We start from the raw sequence: 18,193 nt of genomic DNA on the forward strand, positions 1-18,193 counted from the left end.
TTATGTGTCCATACAGTATGTATCGTACAGTACATTATGTTCAGTGGTGTTATTCAATTGTATTCAAATGAACCCACGACCTGGATTATAATGGATCTTTAGGGTGTGGTGTTAATACTACTAATTGCATTCAGTATATCAATATCTGTTCTTCTCCACAGTACTCAAATGACTCTAATTGTATTCTACGTGAGCTTTAATGATATAGTGAATCCTAATAAAAGTCATGCAGTACAATAGAAATCAGCAGCCTAAGAAAAAGAAGAGAAAATAATAACTAATGCTTGATAATGTTATGTTTGTACTGTTACACGATTTAAACTTTATTTAAATAAATTATTAAAGAGCTCAGATTTTAGGGATTAAGAAACAACCTTCAGAAAATTACCCTTTTTACAGTTTAATTCACAAATGTCAGATTGATCAAAATAATAATTTCCTTTGTCTACCTATTGTCAAGAAAATAATTTTAGTCCAAGGAGATGAAATAAGAACTTTCAGTTCAGTCTTTGAAGCATATTAACAATATTTCTAGGATAAGTTTCTTTAAATTTACATCCCTTTTAAGATAATATTATTATAGTGCTGCCTATCTGACCTGCTAATTGATACTATATTATCCTGCTGTCAGTGTCTATCAATGTCTGTGTGGGTTGACAGCATTGTTTGGTTGCTTGGACCCCCCCAATATTTACAATCCAAAATTTCAGACTCATGAAGACCTCTAGTTCTAAACTAGAGTGATAATTGTTTCCTTGTACAATAGATGATGACATAGAGAAAGTAAGATAAAGAAAGCACTTCTGGTTAATAAAATAAAATAAAATAAAAGGTGGGACACGGGTAGGCTTCTCCAGTCTGGGTGAGCTGAATCAGCAGATAAAGTTACACAATTTGCAATATGTAAAGATTTTAATGTCTATAAATTCAGTTTCTGTCGGGTGTTCTATTAAATATTTCTTTTTTAAAGATGTTTAATATTTGCAACCAAATAGTTTGGCAGCTAACTAAAACCTATATATGTAATGTTAGCATAAATTCATCTGCAGCTCCCCCTGTGAGCTCCTTTGGATCCACTCTAATCCTACATCTTCATGAGACAAAAAGTCTTTTTTTTTTTTTTAAAGAAAATATGAGATATCATCCATCACTAGAACTTCCACTTCTAACAGAAAGTATGTTTCCAAGTAGTTTATCAGTTGTATGGTCAATGTGTGTTATTTGCAGTCAAAGACTAAAATCTTGGCGAGCTGAAAAACCAGTGTGTGTGTGTGTGTGTGTGTGTGTGTGTGTGTGTGTATGTGTGTGTGTGTGTGTGTGTTTCTTGGTCTTTGGTTCCAGTCTTCAGGTGTAGCAACTAAAATACTCAGTTAAAGTTCAGCGTTCAATATGAACATAATTCATAGGACTGTGGGATACAGGAAAGGTCCTGTCATTTTTCAGCATGTCAGTTTCCCGGTGCACAAATCCAGTTTCATAAAAAGATGGTTTTTCCAGCGTGTTCTCGAGGAACTTGACCGGCTTGCACGGAGCCCCGACCCTGTGCAACACCTTACTGGAGCACAAACTGCAAACCCACACCGGTCAAAAAAAATCAGACTGCACTCATGTTTGTTTATTTATTTATTTGTGGCTGAATGGCAACAAACACCTGCAGTTAGTTTCCAAAATCCAAGAGCAGAGACTGTTGTACTAGCATGTTTAGTGATCAAGGGTGGGCCGGCATGTTCAGTAATCAAATACTGGCATAACATTTGCACTTTACTCATATGTGTTTTCCACCTTCCTGCACACAGATGTCCCTTGAGGACAAATACCAGGCACAACCACATGTTTCACATTTAGTAGCAGAGCATATTTATTCAGCATTTTAAGTGTTTCCTTTTTTTTTTTTTTTTGCATCCCATCACAGTTGTTACCAACCAGCTGTGTATTTTTATTCATCCATAAGGATGCTTTTTTTCCCCTGATTTTGCTAATGTCACATTTGCAAGAGAACCCCTCTGTATATTCATTTTCACCTTGTTCTTGGACTTCTGAAAGCAATCTGAATATCCCTCAGACAAACAAAGGAGTTGTCCTTCAAGGCAAAAATCTACATTTCAATCAGGACTGCTAAAATTTGAAAGTGCATTTCAATCTATTGATATACCTGTCATTAAATGGCTTTTTTGAGCTGACGTAACGCCACATTGTTCTCTTCTAGCTGCTTCTGTCTCTTTCATGTGCTAAGATTTTATATAAGATTTTACCATCAAACCAAAGCTGTTATTAGCCAACAGGTGGCCAGAGCAGGGAGAGACGCCACAGTGTGTCATATAATGAATTGTGTTAATGACACCATCTGTTGGCATTGCTGCTTTTAATACTGTAAAATCATTTCAAACTGCACAACCAAAGCACAGCAATCATTATAAGATAGAAGCTAAGCCTCCTGCTAGTCATATATTTGCAGTTCATTGTTCATTTGAAGCCAATAAACTTGATATGCAGATTAAATAAAGCTTCCCATGTCTTCTCTTCCAAGTAATATGATGCCTTCTTGCTTTAACTCTACTTTGCAGACAACACAGCAGCCGTATTGACAAAGCGAGGGGGCTTCAGGAGGCGGGAGCAGCCTGTGTATCGACTCCCCGTTTTGATTGTGGACAGTGGAAGTCCTGCTCTCAGCAGCACAAACACACTCTCAGTTCGAGTGTGTGACTGTGACTCTGACGGCGTGGCCTTGTCTTGCGGAGCTGTGGCCTATACGGCGACTGGCCTCAGCACTGGCGCTCTCCTGGCTATTTTGGGCTGCATCATCACACTTCTGGGTAAGCCGTATGTGACCTCGGTGTCACAGATGCAAGTCTATGTAACAATGACTTGTATTTCTTTTTGTAGCTCAAGGGATTGCTGTAAAGCTCTGAGTCGACTGTGTCATTACTGGAGAGGTGACAGATGCTGTACTTCTACAACCTGGGTTTTATTTTTGCCCTTTGGACCTCTTTTTATCCAAACAGTTTATTTAAAGTTAGTCACTAAAATAACTGGGAGTCAGTTTATTTGCCTGATCATTATTTTGCTTGCCTTGCAGCATATGGAAGGTATTTAGATCCTTTACTTTAGCAGCAATAGCACGGTAATATAAAAAAGCATAGAAAGCAAAAGTCGTGCATTTATAACTGTATCAACAAAAAAGTATGGGAGTACTCAGTATGCAGAATAAGGCCTCCAGTTTTAGTTAATTCATTAGCTTTAATTATTAGTTTTTCATGTGATGTCATATCATTTTAAGAATGTCCAACTGGAGGGCAAACGAGGCTTTTCACTGCAATCTGTTAGTTATTTTTTTTTAGCATGTTTATTTAGCTTAAATGGTGAATTTTTGTCTGTTTGCTTTTTGTTTTTTAACCACTGCTAGCAAAGTGCTTGTGAACTCACTTCCAGGTCATACGAGCACAGTGGCTCCAGTACGTCCTTCTCCACATGTACGGAGTGTCGTTTAAACCAGCATCAATAATAAGTTTCAGTTACATCTGTGTCCTAAGACGTTTTAAGTAAAGTATCACTTCCAGTAGATCAAGATGAGATAGATAGTTATCTATACATACATACATTTTCTTCCACCTATCCAATTCAGGGTCGCAGGGGGCTGGAGCATATCCCAGCTGTCATGTAAACCTTGGATAGGTTGCCCGTCTTTTACAGGGCTAACATATTCACACTTACAACCAATTTAGTAAATATCCTAACATGTATGTTTTTGGTAGGAAGCTAACGTACCCAGATAGAGCCTTCATTGGCACAGGGAGAACAAGCAATTTCCACACAGAAAGGCCCCAGCTGCTCAGTGGATTCAAACCCAGGACCTTCTTGCTGTGAGGTGACAGTGCTAACCGCTGTGCCAGCAAGATAGCGAGCTAATATTAGCAAATTATCTCTAAAATTTGCATTAACAACAAAGAGTTTCTTGTCTTTCACCTTTCAACAGCGGCATTATTGACCCGTGTAGATGGAAAATACAGATACTATTTGTATTCTGTATGGTTTTGTCCTGGTGGATGAGTGGTGAGTAAACAATGAGATAGATATTTAGTGGAGCTGACGTGTAAAATAGAATATATAGTATAATAGCATATAAATATATTATTTAAGTGGTGTTTCATGGCTCAGTCACACTAGAGAAAAAAACAGGACAGCAACCTCCTTGTGACTAGGAAAAAAGAGTTCACCCAGAGGTTGAGCGTACAGCACCATCAACCAGTGGGTGACCACTTCCAATCACATGGCGGATTCACTGGTTGCCTGGTGGAAGGCAACCTGTCTCCAACCAATCACATTCTGACATGGATTGCTTCAACTCAGCTGGTTGTATTCTGGTTATATTTCTATTAGGGGTGGGACTTTAACGCGTTAATTTCGATTAATTAATTATGGGGAAATTAACGCGTTAAAAATTTTAACGCATTTTAATCGCACTTTGCACCGTGGAACGTTTCTCAGTGCACGAGTTCCCGGCATACAGATTATATCGACGCACAATGTCCAAATTAGGGGCCGCATACTGCGAAGGACCCGGCCCCTAATTTGGACATTGTGCGTTTCTCGGCCCACGAACACCACAAAGGCCGGAAGTGAGCGGCTAGCCTTCATATCAGCTGCCGTCACCTCTGCGTAGCTCATGTCGCCTAGCAACCATGAGTGCGAAGCACAGCTGTGTAAAAACAGCTGGTTAAACGGAGAACGAACTTTTTCTCCTTTTTGTGGTTTAATTTTAAGTCTTTAATTCAAAATAAGCTGTTAAAACAAGCATGACACATTTCAACATCAAGGAATACAGCTGAGAGAATGATTAATTTCCAACTATAACAAGTGAGACATTAATGTTGAATAAAACTATCCAGTTATGATGCTTAACTTTAATTTCAGGAGTTTGCTTATCACAGGAGCACTTCCACCCTTCATTGGTCTGTGTAGTAGACTGGTGGGAAAATAAACAAAATTTTGAAGTTTAAGCTTATGTATATTGATTCATTCATCAACTAAACTTAAATTAATACTTCTCATGTCAAATATTGAAATGCGATTAAAATGCGATTAATTTCGATTAATTAATTACAAAGCTTGTAATTAATTCGATTAATTTTTTTAATCGAGTCCCACCCCTAATTTCTATATATAAACAGGGTTGCTGAGTGCCTATGTCATTTTGCAGTTAAATCACTGTCCTGCAACTGTGTCACCATTTCTAGAGGAATTTCTCTTTACAATTTATTGAGTTATGACTCTAACTCTGAATGTAAGTAAGCACAAGAGTTTTGCAATTTATTAAACAGATTACATGTAATTGCCAACTTGACCATATTCACTTGCAAACTGATAGCAGGCTGAATGTATATTATTGCCATTTTATCATATCTTGACATACCAGAGTTGCTTTGAGGATGGCAACTGACTGCAAGTGGTTGCAAACCTGGTCTCTGTCTTTGATGCAACCATTTTAGAGGAAACAAGATTGCAAAGCCCACGGTTTCAGTAATTTTGATCGTGTTTCCTTGTGTGAATGTAGTGTAAGCACCTAAAAAATAAGTAGAGTACTTGAGTAAATGTCCCTTGCACCATTGCTCATTGGCCTACTTAAGCAAATGCCTCATGCCCTCAGATTTATGCAATTAAGGACCAATCATAAAACATGACCTCAGCTCTTTATGAGAATTTAAAATTAAAGCCAAATGAATACTAATGCAATTACAGGCAGATGGCTGCAGCATACAGCATAAGAGGGAAATAGCACACAGTAAAGTCTAAAACATTGTCCACAAGCAGACCTGTAGAAAAGCAATAAAAGAACCTTCATCAGCAGCTAATGGCTACTGATACTGCACAAACAGTGACTGAACAAAGCCAAGACACTGGCTGTCACTGTAGATATTAGCAGAAGAAGCAAATATTTAACTTGCTGAAGTGAAGCAGTTATACCCTGGATCTCAACAAAGAGCAGCAGTCCCTGAGCTGTAAACCTCAGCTTGAATTGTGTTTTTGCTGCCAAGCTGCTTCGCCCTAATTGCAAATATGACGAATGACAAACAAACCAAATCAGGGAATGCAAGAAAACAGCAGAAGAAAGCATGATAACAAACATTGTTATGGCTCCACACAGACGTCTTGAATTGTCCTTATCAGATTGTTTGTATCTGAATAAGACTGGAGCCAATTCATCAATTAACTTGTTGGTCTACAATAAATACCGGTACACAAAATTTATGAAATTCCACAGGAAAAGGCAACATCAGTAAATGTCTTCATTAAATGTCAGCATATGGCAACCAAATAAGCACTGAAAAGGGACTCACATTAGGAGCATTCAGCAAGGATTCTATTATAAAAATGTATATGACTGTAATCAGATAATGTTATAGCCTGTGAGGTCAATACTTGCATGGCCACAGTGTCTATGATTTTACAGACAATTATAGAAATTATACATATCTCAACAAAGCATGTTTTTCCTAAAGTAATAATTGAATCTTTCTCATTTGTTTTTTCAACAGTCTCACAAGAGAGTAAATAACCTGCAATAAGAAAAGAAATGTGTACACACACATACATGAATACATTATGCCTGTCAAACTGTGCTATCTATTCTCTCTCTCTCTCTCTCTCTCTCTCTCTCTCTCTCTCTCTCTCTCTCTATATATATATATATATATATATATATATATATATATATATATATATATATATATATATAATATATACATATATACCCTCCCCCACCTCTGACCCTGTCATCTCCTATGATAATTAAGCTCCTTAGCAAATCAAGAGTGGGCAGGAAACTGAGAGTTTTGTGTAGACTTAAGCATTCCTTCCTAGTTGTCTGGCTGAATGTACTGGGTACAAGCTTAGCTCCATTTGTCTGTTAAGTTGCAGTGGGCACATACTTAAGCTAACTTTAAACCTTGCAGTTCAGAAGCAAGTTCAGAATTAAGTGGAGGTAATGTAGCTTTACAGTCGTGCACTGAGAACCACAGCTCACCTCACTGTTTACAACACATTTACTGTAGACTGAACATGTCATGCATTCTCCAGCAGCTCAGTGTGCAAGAGATGCCTCGCTAAAATAGAGTTGCATCTTGTGGTTTTTCAGAGGTCAAACCTGGGGGAGATATCTGCCCCTCATATTTGCTCTTTGGTAAGTGCACATGACCTCAGTCAGTCAGCTCTGAATAGTGGCCTAGATGTTTACAAGTAAAATACAACTGAAATCCTGCCAACAGGATCAGCCAGAGTTAGTGTAATGTTTTTTTGGGAGAATTTTGAAGCATTTCTATTTTTGTACTCTACTTTTGTGCATTTGGTAGAATATCCCGTTTTTTGTTTATATATATATATATATATATATATATATATATATATATATATATATATATATATATATATATATATAACTTGCATTTTTACTTAGAGAAAGCAGTGCCTGAAGGTAGACTGAGTCAGTGATGAGATTTTAGATTTTAGATCATTTTTTACACAACTCTTATTACAGCTTCCCCCAGATACATGTCGGTGTATTTTATTAACCTAATAATAATTCAAGGAGGTCACAGAGATAAGTACTGTATGGAAAGCTGCATTTCAAGGGCATTCTGCTGCTGTTTTTCTGTTGCACCATATGTTAAAATATTAGTAAAGACACTTGTAAATGAGAATTCATTAGCATACTCTTATAGATGATGCAGCAGTGAGCCGTCACCTCCTGTCTGCATCATTGCTCATAAAAACCCACAGACAAAGCATTACCCCATCAGGGCAGAGTCATAGTTTAACGCTTAGGTGATCTTCATTGAAAGCAGAGGTGGATCTAAACAGCATATACAATAACTGAAATGAGATCTTTGATGGGGTCAAACTTTGCTTATCATTCTAGTCCCCTTGAGGTCTGCCTTCTTTTCGTTGCGACAGAGAACACTTTCTTTGATAAATGGAAACTTCAAAAGAGCAACAGGGGGAAATACGTGGCAGTGCAACCCTGAGCGTGGCATCTTTAATGAAAGCTGGCTCTATTCTACACAACATGGCCTTAGGCCACAGGCATAGAACTAATGGCCTACAGTTTAATATACCTCCAAGTTTCTGTGTTTGTGTGAATGTGAGTATGTGTCCTTAGCTCCATAGCTTTCCCCATCAGTCTGTTTTGCTCAACTGGCCTCTGTCCTTTTCTCTGTTTCCTCTTTGTGTCTATTAGTTCCCTCTCACCCCACCCACCCCCCATCGGAGACCCACTGCTTCCCTCGTATTAACAGCCCATGCGTGACCACGATGCCCAATCCTTTATTCTGATCTGCCTCGATAGTGTTCCATCAAGATCTTTTTCAATCTGCGGGCAGCAATTGAGCCTGTGATTGCGTGTGATTGTATTGTTGTGGACGAGACATGAGCCGGAATAAGACCGGAGCTGTGTCTCCCTGCTGTCATCCTCAGGTGCCATTAGTCTTATATCTTCTCTTTGTTCCCCTCCCTCTTCCCTCCTTTCCCTGCATCAATCTTTCTCTCTCTCTCATCAGGTGAGAGGAACATGCACTTCCACCAGTAACACTGATTCTAGCTATCTGTCCTCATGACAAGTCTAAAAACTACAATGCATGTTGCGTGTGGAGAGCTCTTCAGAGTGTCACTCCTCCACTTGTCTTAGTATTCATCAGTTTTGTCCAGGAGCTTCAAGCCTCACGAGCTTGCAGAAAATGTGCCGGGTTTTTTTTGTTTTGTTTTTCTGGCCTGCTTTAAAAGCCCACAGAGCTGTGTGCATTAGCTTTAGCACTACATACTCATAAGCCAAGTGATCATTAATCATAGGTTGATATTTTTAGATTTAATTACTGAGCCTGTCCTCTACATCTTGCAGTGATGTTCCTGAAAACATCTCAACACAAGTATTTTTATTTTTTTTTATTTCCTTTAGAACCTTTTTAATGATACAGTTCCCTTTTGGATGCTAAAAGGATCATTATCACATTAATATCCAGAGCCTTTTTTCCCAGTACAGGTCAGATATTGCCCAGTCCTCCAGAGGGCCAATTAGGATATTACGCAGCACTCCAACTCTCCAGACAGTTATTTCTGTCTGACTATTTCTTATCAGACTCATTCTTTAAATCACCATGTCTAGTCATCTGTCTCTTATTTTAGTCCATGTCCCCTGTGTAAGTCTTCTGTCTGTGTCTCTATTTATGTGTCTGTGTTCACACAGCAGATGATTTCTTTCTCAGATACGATCTTTCAGCTTGACTGTGCACATTGTGACCTGAAAATGGCTGCGTTGGCTTTGCATGTTCGAAATGTAAAATGTTGTTTGCTATCATTACAACACTGGTTAACATGCAAAAAATAAATAAATAAAAAAGAAGAAAAGGAAATTAGCCGTTTATTCAGCTGAGCAAGTCAATTAATGGCAAATTTGTCTTTGTTATGCTTGGCAAGAGCTGAAAAGACCTCTTACGAGGGTTTGGAGAAAAAGTGGTAACAGCTTGGAGGAGGATACAGAGAATATAAATAAAAACATAAATGTTGATAAAACTGTAAATAAGCTCAACACATAATCTGGACAGATGCACAGTTAACAGTGTGACTGATAATATCAGCAACAACAGAGGCGACATAAAAGCCATTTGAAGCATTCAGCAAACACATAGCAGCACTGATAAATAATAAAACGTGGCCAGTTAAATGGCGGTTTTGTATTCGATGATTGTGATAGTTTCCACGCTCTTTATCGAGTTGTTGTGCAGAATATATTTGCGTCTACAGACAATGTCATCCCCAGAAAAAGAGAGACATCTGTTATGTTTTTGAAGCGGTATGACACCTCTTTGGTTTGCGAGACGCTGCTATTTTCTGTCCCTTTTCTTCCACGTGTGTTCTTTGTTCTTGTAATTAGAAATCATAGGTCTGTCAGTATTAAATGTCACCTTCAGAAATCTAATCAGGGGCTATTTTGAACAACATTTCGCTTAATTGTTTGAGTCATTTGCCAATCATTTGCTTCTGCAATGTGAGGATAGGTTTTGTTGTTGTTTTTCCAGTTTTGGTTGAACAAAACAAAACTAAACAAAAAAAAAAAACAGGTCACTGCAGGACTTTACTTTGGGGTTGATCACTGATTAAAAACTGTTTATAATGATTAAAAATATCCAACTTAAGGTCACAGTGAGTGAAGCTGTGTGTGGATAGCAAATCCTTCAAATCTGTATGACTAGAAATTGGAAATTTTTATTTATTTATTTTACATCCAGTTGACATCTAAACCTACCTCACTCCCTGTACAGGGACCCACACTCTCAGTGAAATGTAGTTTTGGGCTCTTGTACACACATACACACACATGCTTTTTCTATGTGTTTTGGCGTTTCATCCACATGTAAACTGAGTTTTATGTCACTGGAAAGGAAGGTCTTTTCTCGCAGTGCCAAAGGTGTGCGCCTTTATCTCATTTCAGACTTTGCACCATGGTATTGTTTGTAGGTTTCTGATTAGCTTACATTTCTATACAGTTAGGGTTATAGCGCCACCTGTTGCTCTTGATAGTGGTCGGCATTATTTTTTTGCATTTTCATGTTGGTGGAGGTCATTTTCAAGACACCGATTGTGTGGATGGGATTTAAAAAGGTGCCTCAGGAAATTATTGTTGACAGTCTGACCCCAACATACAAAATACTAGTGCACAATCTCATGAATGTTGAAGAAAATGCAACAAGTAGCTCCAAGAAGCAGCTACCAAGAGCATATTTGGTCTTGGCTCCTTCTTAAGTCCTGCTGTTTGGTCTCTGTACCACAGCTATAGATGAATACCATGATCTTAACAAAGCTGATGCTGCTACCTGTTGCATGCATCCATGACCACGAGAAAAGCGAGTCGTTTATCATGCCTTAACAAGAACTTGATTTAAATAACAGTTGGGTCACAACATATGTTAATAAAATGTTTAATATGATGTTATCTAGTTTATCCGAGTTTTCTTTGAAAAGAAAAAATTGTAAATTGTAACATGTTGCCATAGGCTGGGTTCTGAAAAACCACAGGGTTTTGTAGTTTTTTGTAATGGAGGAGTCTTATTTAATATTACTGAGATTTGATTGCTGCTGTTCCAACGTGTTTAATTTTGGTGTTTGTAGAGTTGTTGCGGTTTTAGTGATATGTCTAAACTTTATTTTTTTGGCTGTTTTCTTTGTTTCTTGGCTTAATTTTAACATTATTTTTGTCTCCCCAGTGTTTCCCAGTCTGTGTTCCAGCTGTCTCAGTCATCTTTTTGAGTGTGTTATTTGATTTTTGATCATTTCCTATTTTATTTTGAAGGGTTGTTTAATGTTGACTCTGGTTTGTAGTTTTACTTCCTGCCTCCTCCCTCCTTGTTTTTGACTACCATTACCTGTTTCCTCCTGTGGTCTGCATTCACCTGTTTCCTGGTGTTCTGTGTGTTTGTATAGTCCTGTGTTTCATTTGTCTGCTGTGTTCCCTCATATGTACTCCATGTGTTATCCAAACAGTTTTCATGCTTTTTGTGGCTGTTTTGGTTTATTTTGGTATATTTTATTTTGTGGACTTTTAATCAGCTCAATACAGGCTTACCTTTAGTTGATCAGTCTGCCAGACCTTGATATTTGAATTATATTCTCCCCTCATCCCCAACCGGTCACGGCAGATGGTGACCCCTCCCTGAGCCGGGTTCTGCTGGAGGTTTCTTCCTGTTAAAAGGGAGTTTCTCTTTCCCACTGTCGCCAAGTGCTTGCTCAAAGGGGGTTGTTTGATTGTTGGATCTTCTCTTTAATTATTGCAGGATCTCTGCCTTACAATATAAAGTGCTTTGAAGCTATTTGGTGATATATAAATTGAATTTAATTGAATTGTCCACTCTAGTAAATGGTTTCGAGTGGCCCTATAGAAACAACTGATTGTACTGAAGAGAAATGATGTGCTACCTATATGTAACTATTACTGTGTTTAAAAAAAAAAAAAAAAAAACGCAGCTGATGTTCCCTTATATGGTCTAGGTAGATGTAGCTCGAAGAGCTGTAACTGACAGTTCATTATGTTTCTTAATCCTGATTGGTGCATGCAAGTGGGAAAAAAGCACACAGAAGAGCTCAAAAAAGAACAAAGTACAGAAGTTGGCAGAAAATTGCCTTCATGTTGGAACTCAGTACTCATAGTAGGAGTAATAAAATAGGTCTTCAGAGCCCTTAATAATTTAAAACTGGTGCTTCTTCTTTTTTAATATGAATGGCATTAAAAATTGTCTATGTACCATTAATTAGTATTTAAACATTAAGCTTCCACTCATGTCAGACAACCTCACAGCTGCTGATTAATACCTCTCATAAATTTCATTGCAATGAAGAGACATAGATTGTGTGTGGGTGACAACATGAGTAAATAATCAGTCCCGGCTTCACCAGAATCACACAGCGGATAGAAAAATACTCTAATGAGAAAGTGATGCCTGCTGGCAAGAAAAGGGCAGCACCGAAAACTCACCTTGTTCACGATCGATTGTTCAGGGTGGATCATTTAAACAATTCAATTACAGCAAAAGCCTTTGTAGCACTAAATTGAGCTCCTTTTTGTCTATTTGTGATTTAGTATACATCTTTAGTATGCGTGCTATGAAGAGCGGGGCTCCTGTCATTTCATGGTTGTGTTTGTTAAACTCCCTAGGCTGGAAATCATCTCTTACAAGACCCTTGGTACCTGACACAGACTGACTATTTGTATGCTCGACCATCCACCTGCTCATCCTTTGGGTTGTGATTGGATGTTGGCCCGTTTCCAGTCTGTGATGCACTGTGGCTGCCTTCTAGGCATTAAAACCTAAAGAGCTTTGCTGGAAAGCACTGAGAATATTCTATTTCAATGTGCCACTTTGTAATTCGCTTTGGAGAAGCCTTACTGATTTGAATAGAATTTAGAACGACTTGAGTTGCTTAAGATCTTCCACAGAAATGTTTGACATTCTTTCTCAAAGCACTAAAAGTATCATGGATATTGGGACTATTGTTTGACTGAAGAAACTCTTCCAAATATTTCACAAAAACTGCTGTATATATTACCGTAGTGCTGCTGTTGCAGGGTACAAGCAGTCACCAAATAGCCCACAGAGAGTTGTCCATTCATCTCCTGCAGTCTTCCCGTGTGACACTTTCCTCCCTTCCATCTCTTCCATTTGCTCCTTTATTAGAGGGTGTGAAGTGGTGTTTGAATTTGGTTCCAGGGCCTCTTTCTCTGTTGCCTGCAGTAGCTTGATGCCGAGAAGGAAAAGAAATATGGGCCCACGGAACGATATTTCACTGGCACCAGCCTGACATTGATGGATAGAGGATCATTAGACATTTGCCAGTTTGCTTGGGCGTAGAGTTATTTTCAGCAATAATGTATGGGAGAGGGAACAGGGGCTGGAGGAGGGCTTCTGGCAAGATCTCAGAGGACCAAGGATTTCAGTTTGGTGGAGTTTTATACAAGTCTTCAAGCAAGATGTAGGAGGTGGAAAACACAGAGGGACAAAATACAACATATTACATAACAGTTTTAGCTTTGTAACTAATAGAATTTGCAAAGCACTACCGTTGAGTTGATAGGGCGGTGGTTTCCAATCTATTTTGTCAGACATGCTCCGACAAGCCCTGAATGAATCGATACCCAGTCACTGAGCCAACACATCATATTCCAAATGTGTGCATTTTTCATTTATTTAACTGAGGTTGTAGGCAGCATGGTAGTGCGGAGCTTAGCACCATTACATCACAGCAAGTAGGTTCCAGGTTTAAATCCACTGGCTGACTGTGGCCCTTCTGTGTGGAGTCTGCATGTTCTCGCTGCCACTGCGTGGGTTTTCTCAGGATACTCTGGCTTTCTCCCACAGTCTGAAGACATGCAGGATGTGTTGACTGGTGATTCTAAATTGGCTACGAGTGTAAGTGATGGGCCATCAGCCTGTCCAGGCTGTACCCCACCTTTCACCCCAGGACAGCTGGGATAGGCTCCAGCCCCCAACGACTCTAAATTAGATAAACAAAAGATAATGGATGGAAGGAAGAAAATGGATAGAGGATGTTATGTACTGTACTGTTAATGTTGGGTATTTGGTGAAGTCTGCATTTTTACCACTGTTAAAATCCACTGTCCTCTATTTGAACACATTATATGTAACATATTCATACATTGATTTTGGCCACCTTAATTCATTCTTTTCAGTGCTGAATTTCAGTTTATTAATTTCCATTATTTACTTTAGTCAGCAGTTCAGCTCTTAATCCCTTACTTTTAGCTGAACATAAGATTTAGATATCTATTTGAAACATTAACCAACTTTAACCACCCATTTCAACCATTTATTAATTACTTTTAGTAACAATTTTAATCATTTTCTTTAGTTAGCTATTTAGCTGCATTGCTTTTAGGTAATTACTGGAGCAGCATGATATTTTATGAATTTATGACAATTATTTTTTCCACTCTAAATCCATCACATTTTGAATGCCCATGTTTTGAAGCTTTTGAGAATATTTTTTCAGCCATTTATCCATTACTTTTAGCTAACTTTGTGTAGTTGCTAACTACTTATTTTTTATTTTTATTTTTTTTTTACTTTTAGCATTTATTTAAATTATTTTAGACAATTTGTATTAGTGTAGGTTCTCATGATCTCATTGTGGTAGTCTTAAGCACTTGAGTTGAAAGCAACTGAACTTCTTTTTTCATTCATGAACCAGCTGCTGTCGATTCAAGTACTTAAGTTGACAGTTTGTATCTTTTACTTGTTTGCTAACTGTGTTTTAAACACTATGTTATAAACTCTTAAGGTACAAATAATGTCTTCTTGTATCTTTTCAGAATGTCACTTTATGTTGACACAGGATTTCTGCTTTTCTCTGCAGTTATGGTTCTACTAATTGTGACTATGCGGCGGAGGAGAAAAGAGCCTCTGATTCTGGAGGAGGAAAGAGACATCAGAGAGAACATTGTCCGTTATGATGATGAGGGAGGGGGAGAGGAGGACACAGAGGCCTTCGACATGGTGACTCTACGCAACCTCAATGTCATCAGAGACCCCAATGTACGACGAGATGTCACACCAGATACTCCTACCTTCTTTCACTACCCCTCGGCTTCTCGCCCGTCCTATAAATCCCTACCAGACAATGTGGTGTTTCGAGAGTTTATTTGGGAGCGACTGAAGGATGCCGATGTGGACCCATCAGCTCCCCCGTACGATTCTCTGCAGACGTATGCTTTTGAAGGTAGTGGCTCTGTAGCGGAGTCGCTAAGCTCACTGGAGTCACTAAGTACAGACTCAGATCAGAACTATGACTATCTCAGCAACTGGGGACCGCGCTTCAAAAAGCTGGCCGACCTGTACGGCAACAGCGATGGCACCAGTGTCTTGTCATAGCCACTAAATGTGTCCCTCAACATTTGTCGGACTTAAAAAAAAAAATAATAGTAATTTATTGTCAGAGAAAATGATTTTGTCTGCCTTAGTGCATTGGAGGAAAAAAAAATCAAAGACAACACAAGAGATTGAAAGAAAAACACTTTGACTTCAAAGGTTTTTTTGGTTTGTTTACCTCCCTGTATGGATTTTGAAAAGCGTGCCATGGTGAGTTTTGACACGGACTTCAAAAGTGGCTTGACTGAGGAGGAAACCTTGTGTGCAAAAGACATTAAAGGTTTCAGATTTTGGGCTTGAGTCCAACCACTGACTGCAGAATGCATACATGCTGGAGCATTTTTACGGGGAGGCACCTGTCCTTTCATTCCTGTGATGGGCCCCAGCCCAGCACTCTTGCTTTGAAGCATTCCTTTGCTATCTTTGTGCTAAAAAAACATAAAAATTTCTCATGAAAGGCTGTGTCCCTAGAGGCTAATCAGTACTCACTTGACTGTTCATATGAAATTTGACAGCAATTTATATGTTTTTTTTTCCTTCTTCTTCTTCTTCTATCTTTGGGGATGGAGAGCAGGGTGATGAGGGGCTGTTTTTCATAAACACTGAGATCTGGAGCCACATTATTCATGGACTCAGTCATATGTCTCAGCACTATATGAAGTGTAACTGCACACATATAGTAAAGTATAAACAAGTATTTGATGTGCTAAGGAAATGATGTGAAGACATAAGTTGTGCAAATCATAAAAAGAAGGACATGCTCGTCATTTTGATGTCTCCACTGGGTGAAACAGGAAAACATAATTTCTCTTCTTCGCCTAACAATACATTTTGCAGAAGTTGCAATGTAGTGTTTGTCTCGGTCTGTTTTTTCTTAAGCCTTTCTATTGCCAAGTCCAATGTATAATTTCTGAGGTATAATCTGTCAGGATTTAGTTGTTTTGCTTTTGTACAAGGCAGGTTGGGCGTGGGAACGTTTGCATCATCAGAAACTGTCACTGATGGATCTGTCCTTGCTGTGCTCGATTGCAAATTCACACCACCTAGACCCTAGAAGAAAAAAATGTTTCTGAGGTGGCAGTCCTAACCTGGGTGAAGTTGCGGTTTGTAAGTAAATGAATTTTGCTTCTGTAGTTTGCAGATTCCAGCATATATTGTCTTTCAGAAATGAAGTAAATAATGTCAGTGGTTTGAATATTGATGGTGAAAGGACACACTGTATGATAATCATATTGTGCCAATTTTTTTTTCCTGCTTAAACAAATTATGTTACAACTAGGTGTCCACATGTACACTGATATGTATTATTATTTATTTTGAAGAGGCAGAACTGTGCAAATGATGTTTTTATCTTTTGCTGAAAATAAAATTGACATTCAGTTCCTTAAAAGATTGAAGGAATTTCTTTCAGTCCATATGATCCTAGTTTAGGGTAGTAAATACTCGTTCAAATGCCTGATTTTGGCATTAAAACATGGACGTGTCTACAAGCAGTATGTTCACATTCTACAGTTGTCAAGCATTGTGGCCAATTTTTTTTGAGGATAAGATGTGGGGACGTTATTTACAAAGCAACACAGTCTCACAGCAATTTGTGAAATGTAAGTGTAGTCATTAATTTTCATTCTACATTTGGTGATGTTTAGGCAAAATACTGCTCGGTGAGGTTCAGGCATTGAAAGGTTTTGAAAAGATCACGATTTGGTTTCAAATCGAATTGCCGTGTGTCAACGTTTTCATATCAGTGTGACACCGCCAGATCCCTTGAGTCATTTTTCATCAGACATCCAGGAGCATTAACCAGTGCCAGCAATGGAGTCAGGTCTTTACACCTGGCCATATCCCCAACATTCATCATACTGCTTCTAACGAGCTCTAAATCTGGCTTAATGTATAGAAAAACTCACCCAAACAGCTAAAAGGTGTTTGACCCGCTACTCAAAAAAAGTATGATCAATCATATACATCACAGTACAAAGGACCTTAGGCTGTTTATACTCGAATAGCAGTAATTTTGGTAGGAGATTGGACTGGCTACCCAATTCTTTCTCTTACAGTATCAAAACCTCAAAATTGTAGCCAGAGTGAAAAGAAGAAAGGAAAAAAAAAATCTACAGTGAAATCATCATCCAGTCAGTGTGGGATTGCATGAAGAGACAGAAGCAACCGAGACAGCTTAAGTCCATAGAAGATTGAAGTTTGAGTAAATATTTTCCCATGACCAAAACTGTATTTGATTTTTACCACACTGTAAGAATTTTATTGATCAGAAAAGAAATGTTCACGGAAAGCGTCCTCCCTTCACTTTTAGTACCTCGCATGTGTAAACACTGAGATTATTTCTTGGTGTTTATTTTCAGTTGTGTTACAGTATTCTTTAAATGTATTTGCCTGCCATGTTTATAGCCTGCATCTCAGCGGCTTGAGTTCAAATGTAGACAACTAGCATCCGTTGCCATTTAATGCACTCAGAGGTTCATGAATACAATTGACTGTATAATTTACAATGATGCAAGAGATTGCAATGAACTTGTTATGCATCTTTGCTTGGTAAATATGCCATCTCCTTACAGGTATTGACATAGTTTCTGAAGCTTTGAACCTGGCAAAAACAAAACATGTAAGATTTTTCAAGTGTTAGTCAGGAGTAACCAAGGTCACCATGTGTGCTCATTGTCATGCAGCTCATGCAAACCTACAGGAGAAGGTGTGGATAGTATTCTTGCTCACATATTCATGGGTTATAATACATGATAGCTTCTTGCATAGCA

At 38.4% G+C, this 18,193-nt stretch overlaps 1 protein-coding gene across 1 annotated transcript in view; it reads left to right on the top strand.

Annotated features, from left to right (window-relative positions):
- The window catches only part of LOC115799949 (cadherin-7-like), a 119,447-nt gene extending 102,766 nt beyond the window's left edge, over window positions 1–16,681 (top strand). The window contains exons 10-11 of the mRNA XM_030757238.1: window positions 2,565–2,813; window positions 14,911–16,681. Coding sequence (XP_030613098.1) covers window positions 2,565–2,813; window positions 14,911–15,425 — 764 coding nt within the window. The 3' untranslated portion in view covers window positions 15,426–16,681. The remainder of the gene's footprint in view (window positions 1–2,564; window positions 2,814–14,910) is intronic.
- The last annotated feature ends 1,512 nt before the right edge of the window (window positions 16,682–18,193 follow it).

Source organism: Archocentrus centrarchus, chromosome 20 (assembly GCF_007364275.1).
Source record: "Archocentrus centrarchus isolate MPI-CPG fArcCen1 chromosome 20, fArcCen1, whole genome shotgun sequence".
In the NCBI taxonomy this organism is placed as follows: Eukaryota; Metazoa; Chordata; class Actinopteri; order Cichliformes; family Cichlidae; genus Archocentrus; species Archocentrus centrarchus.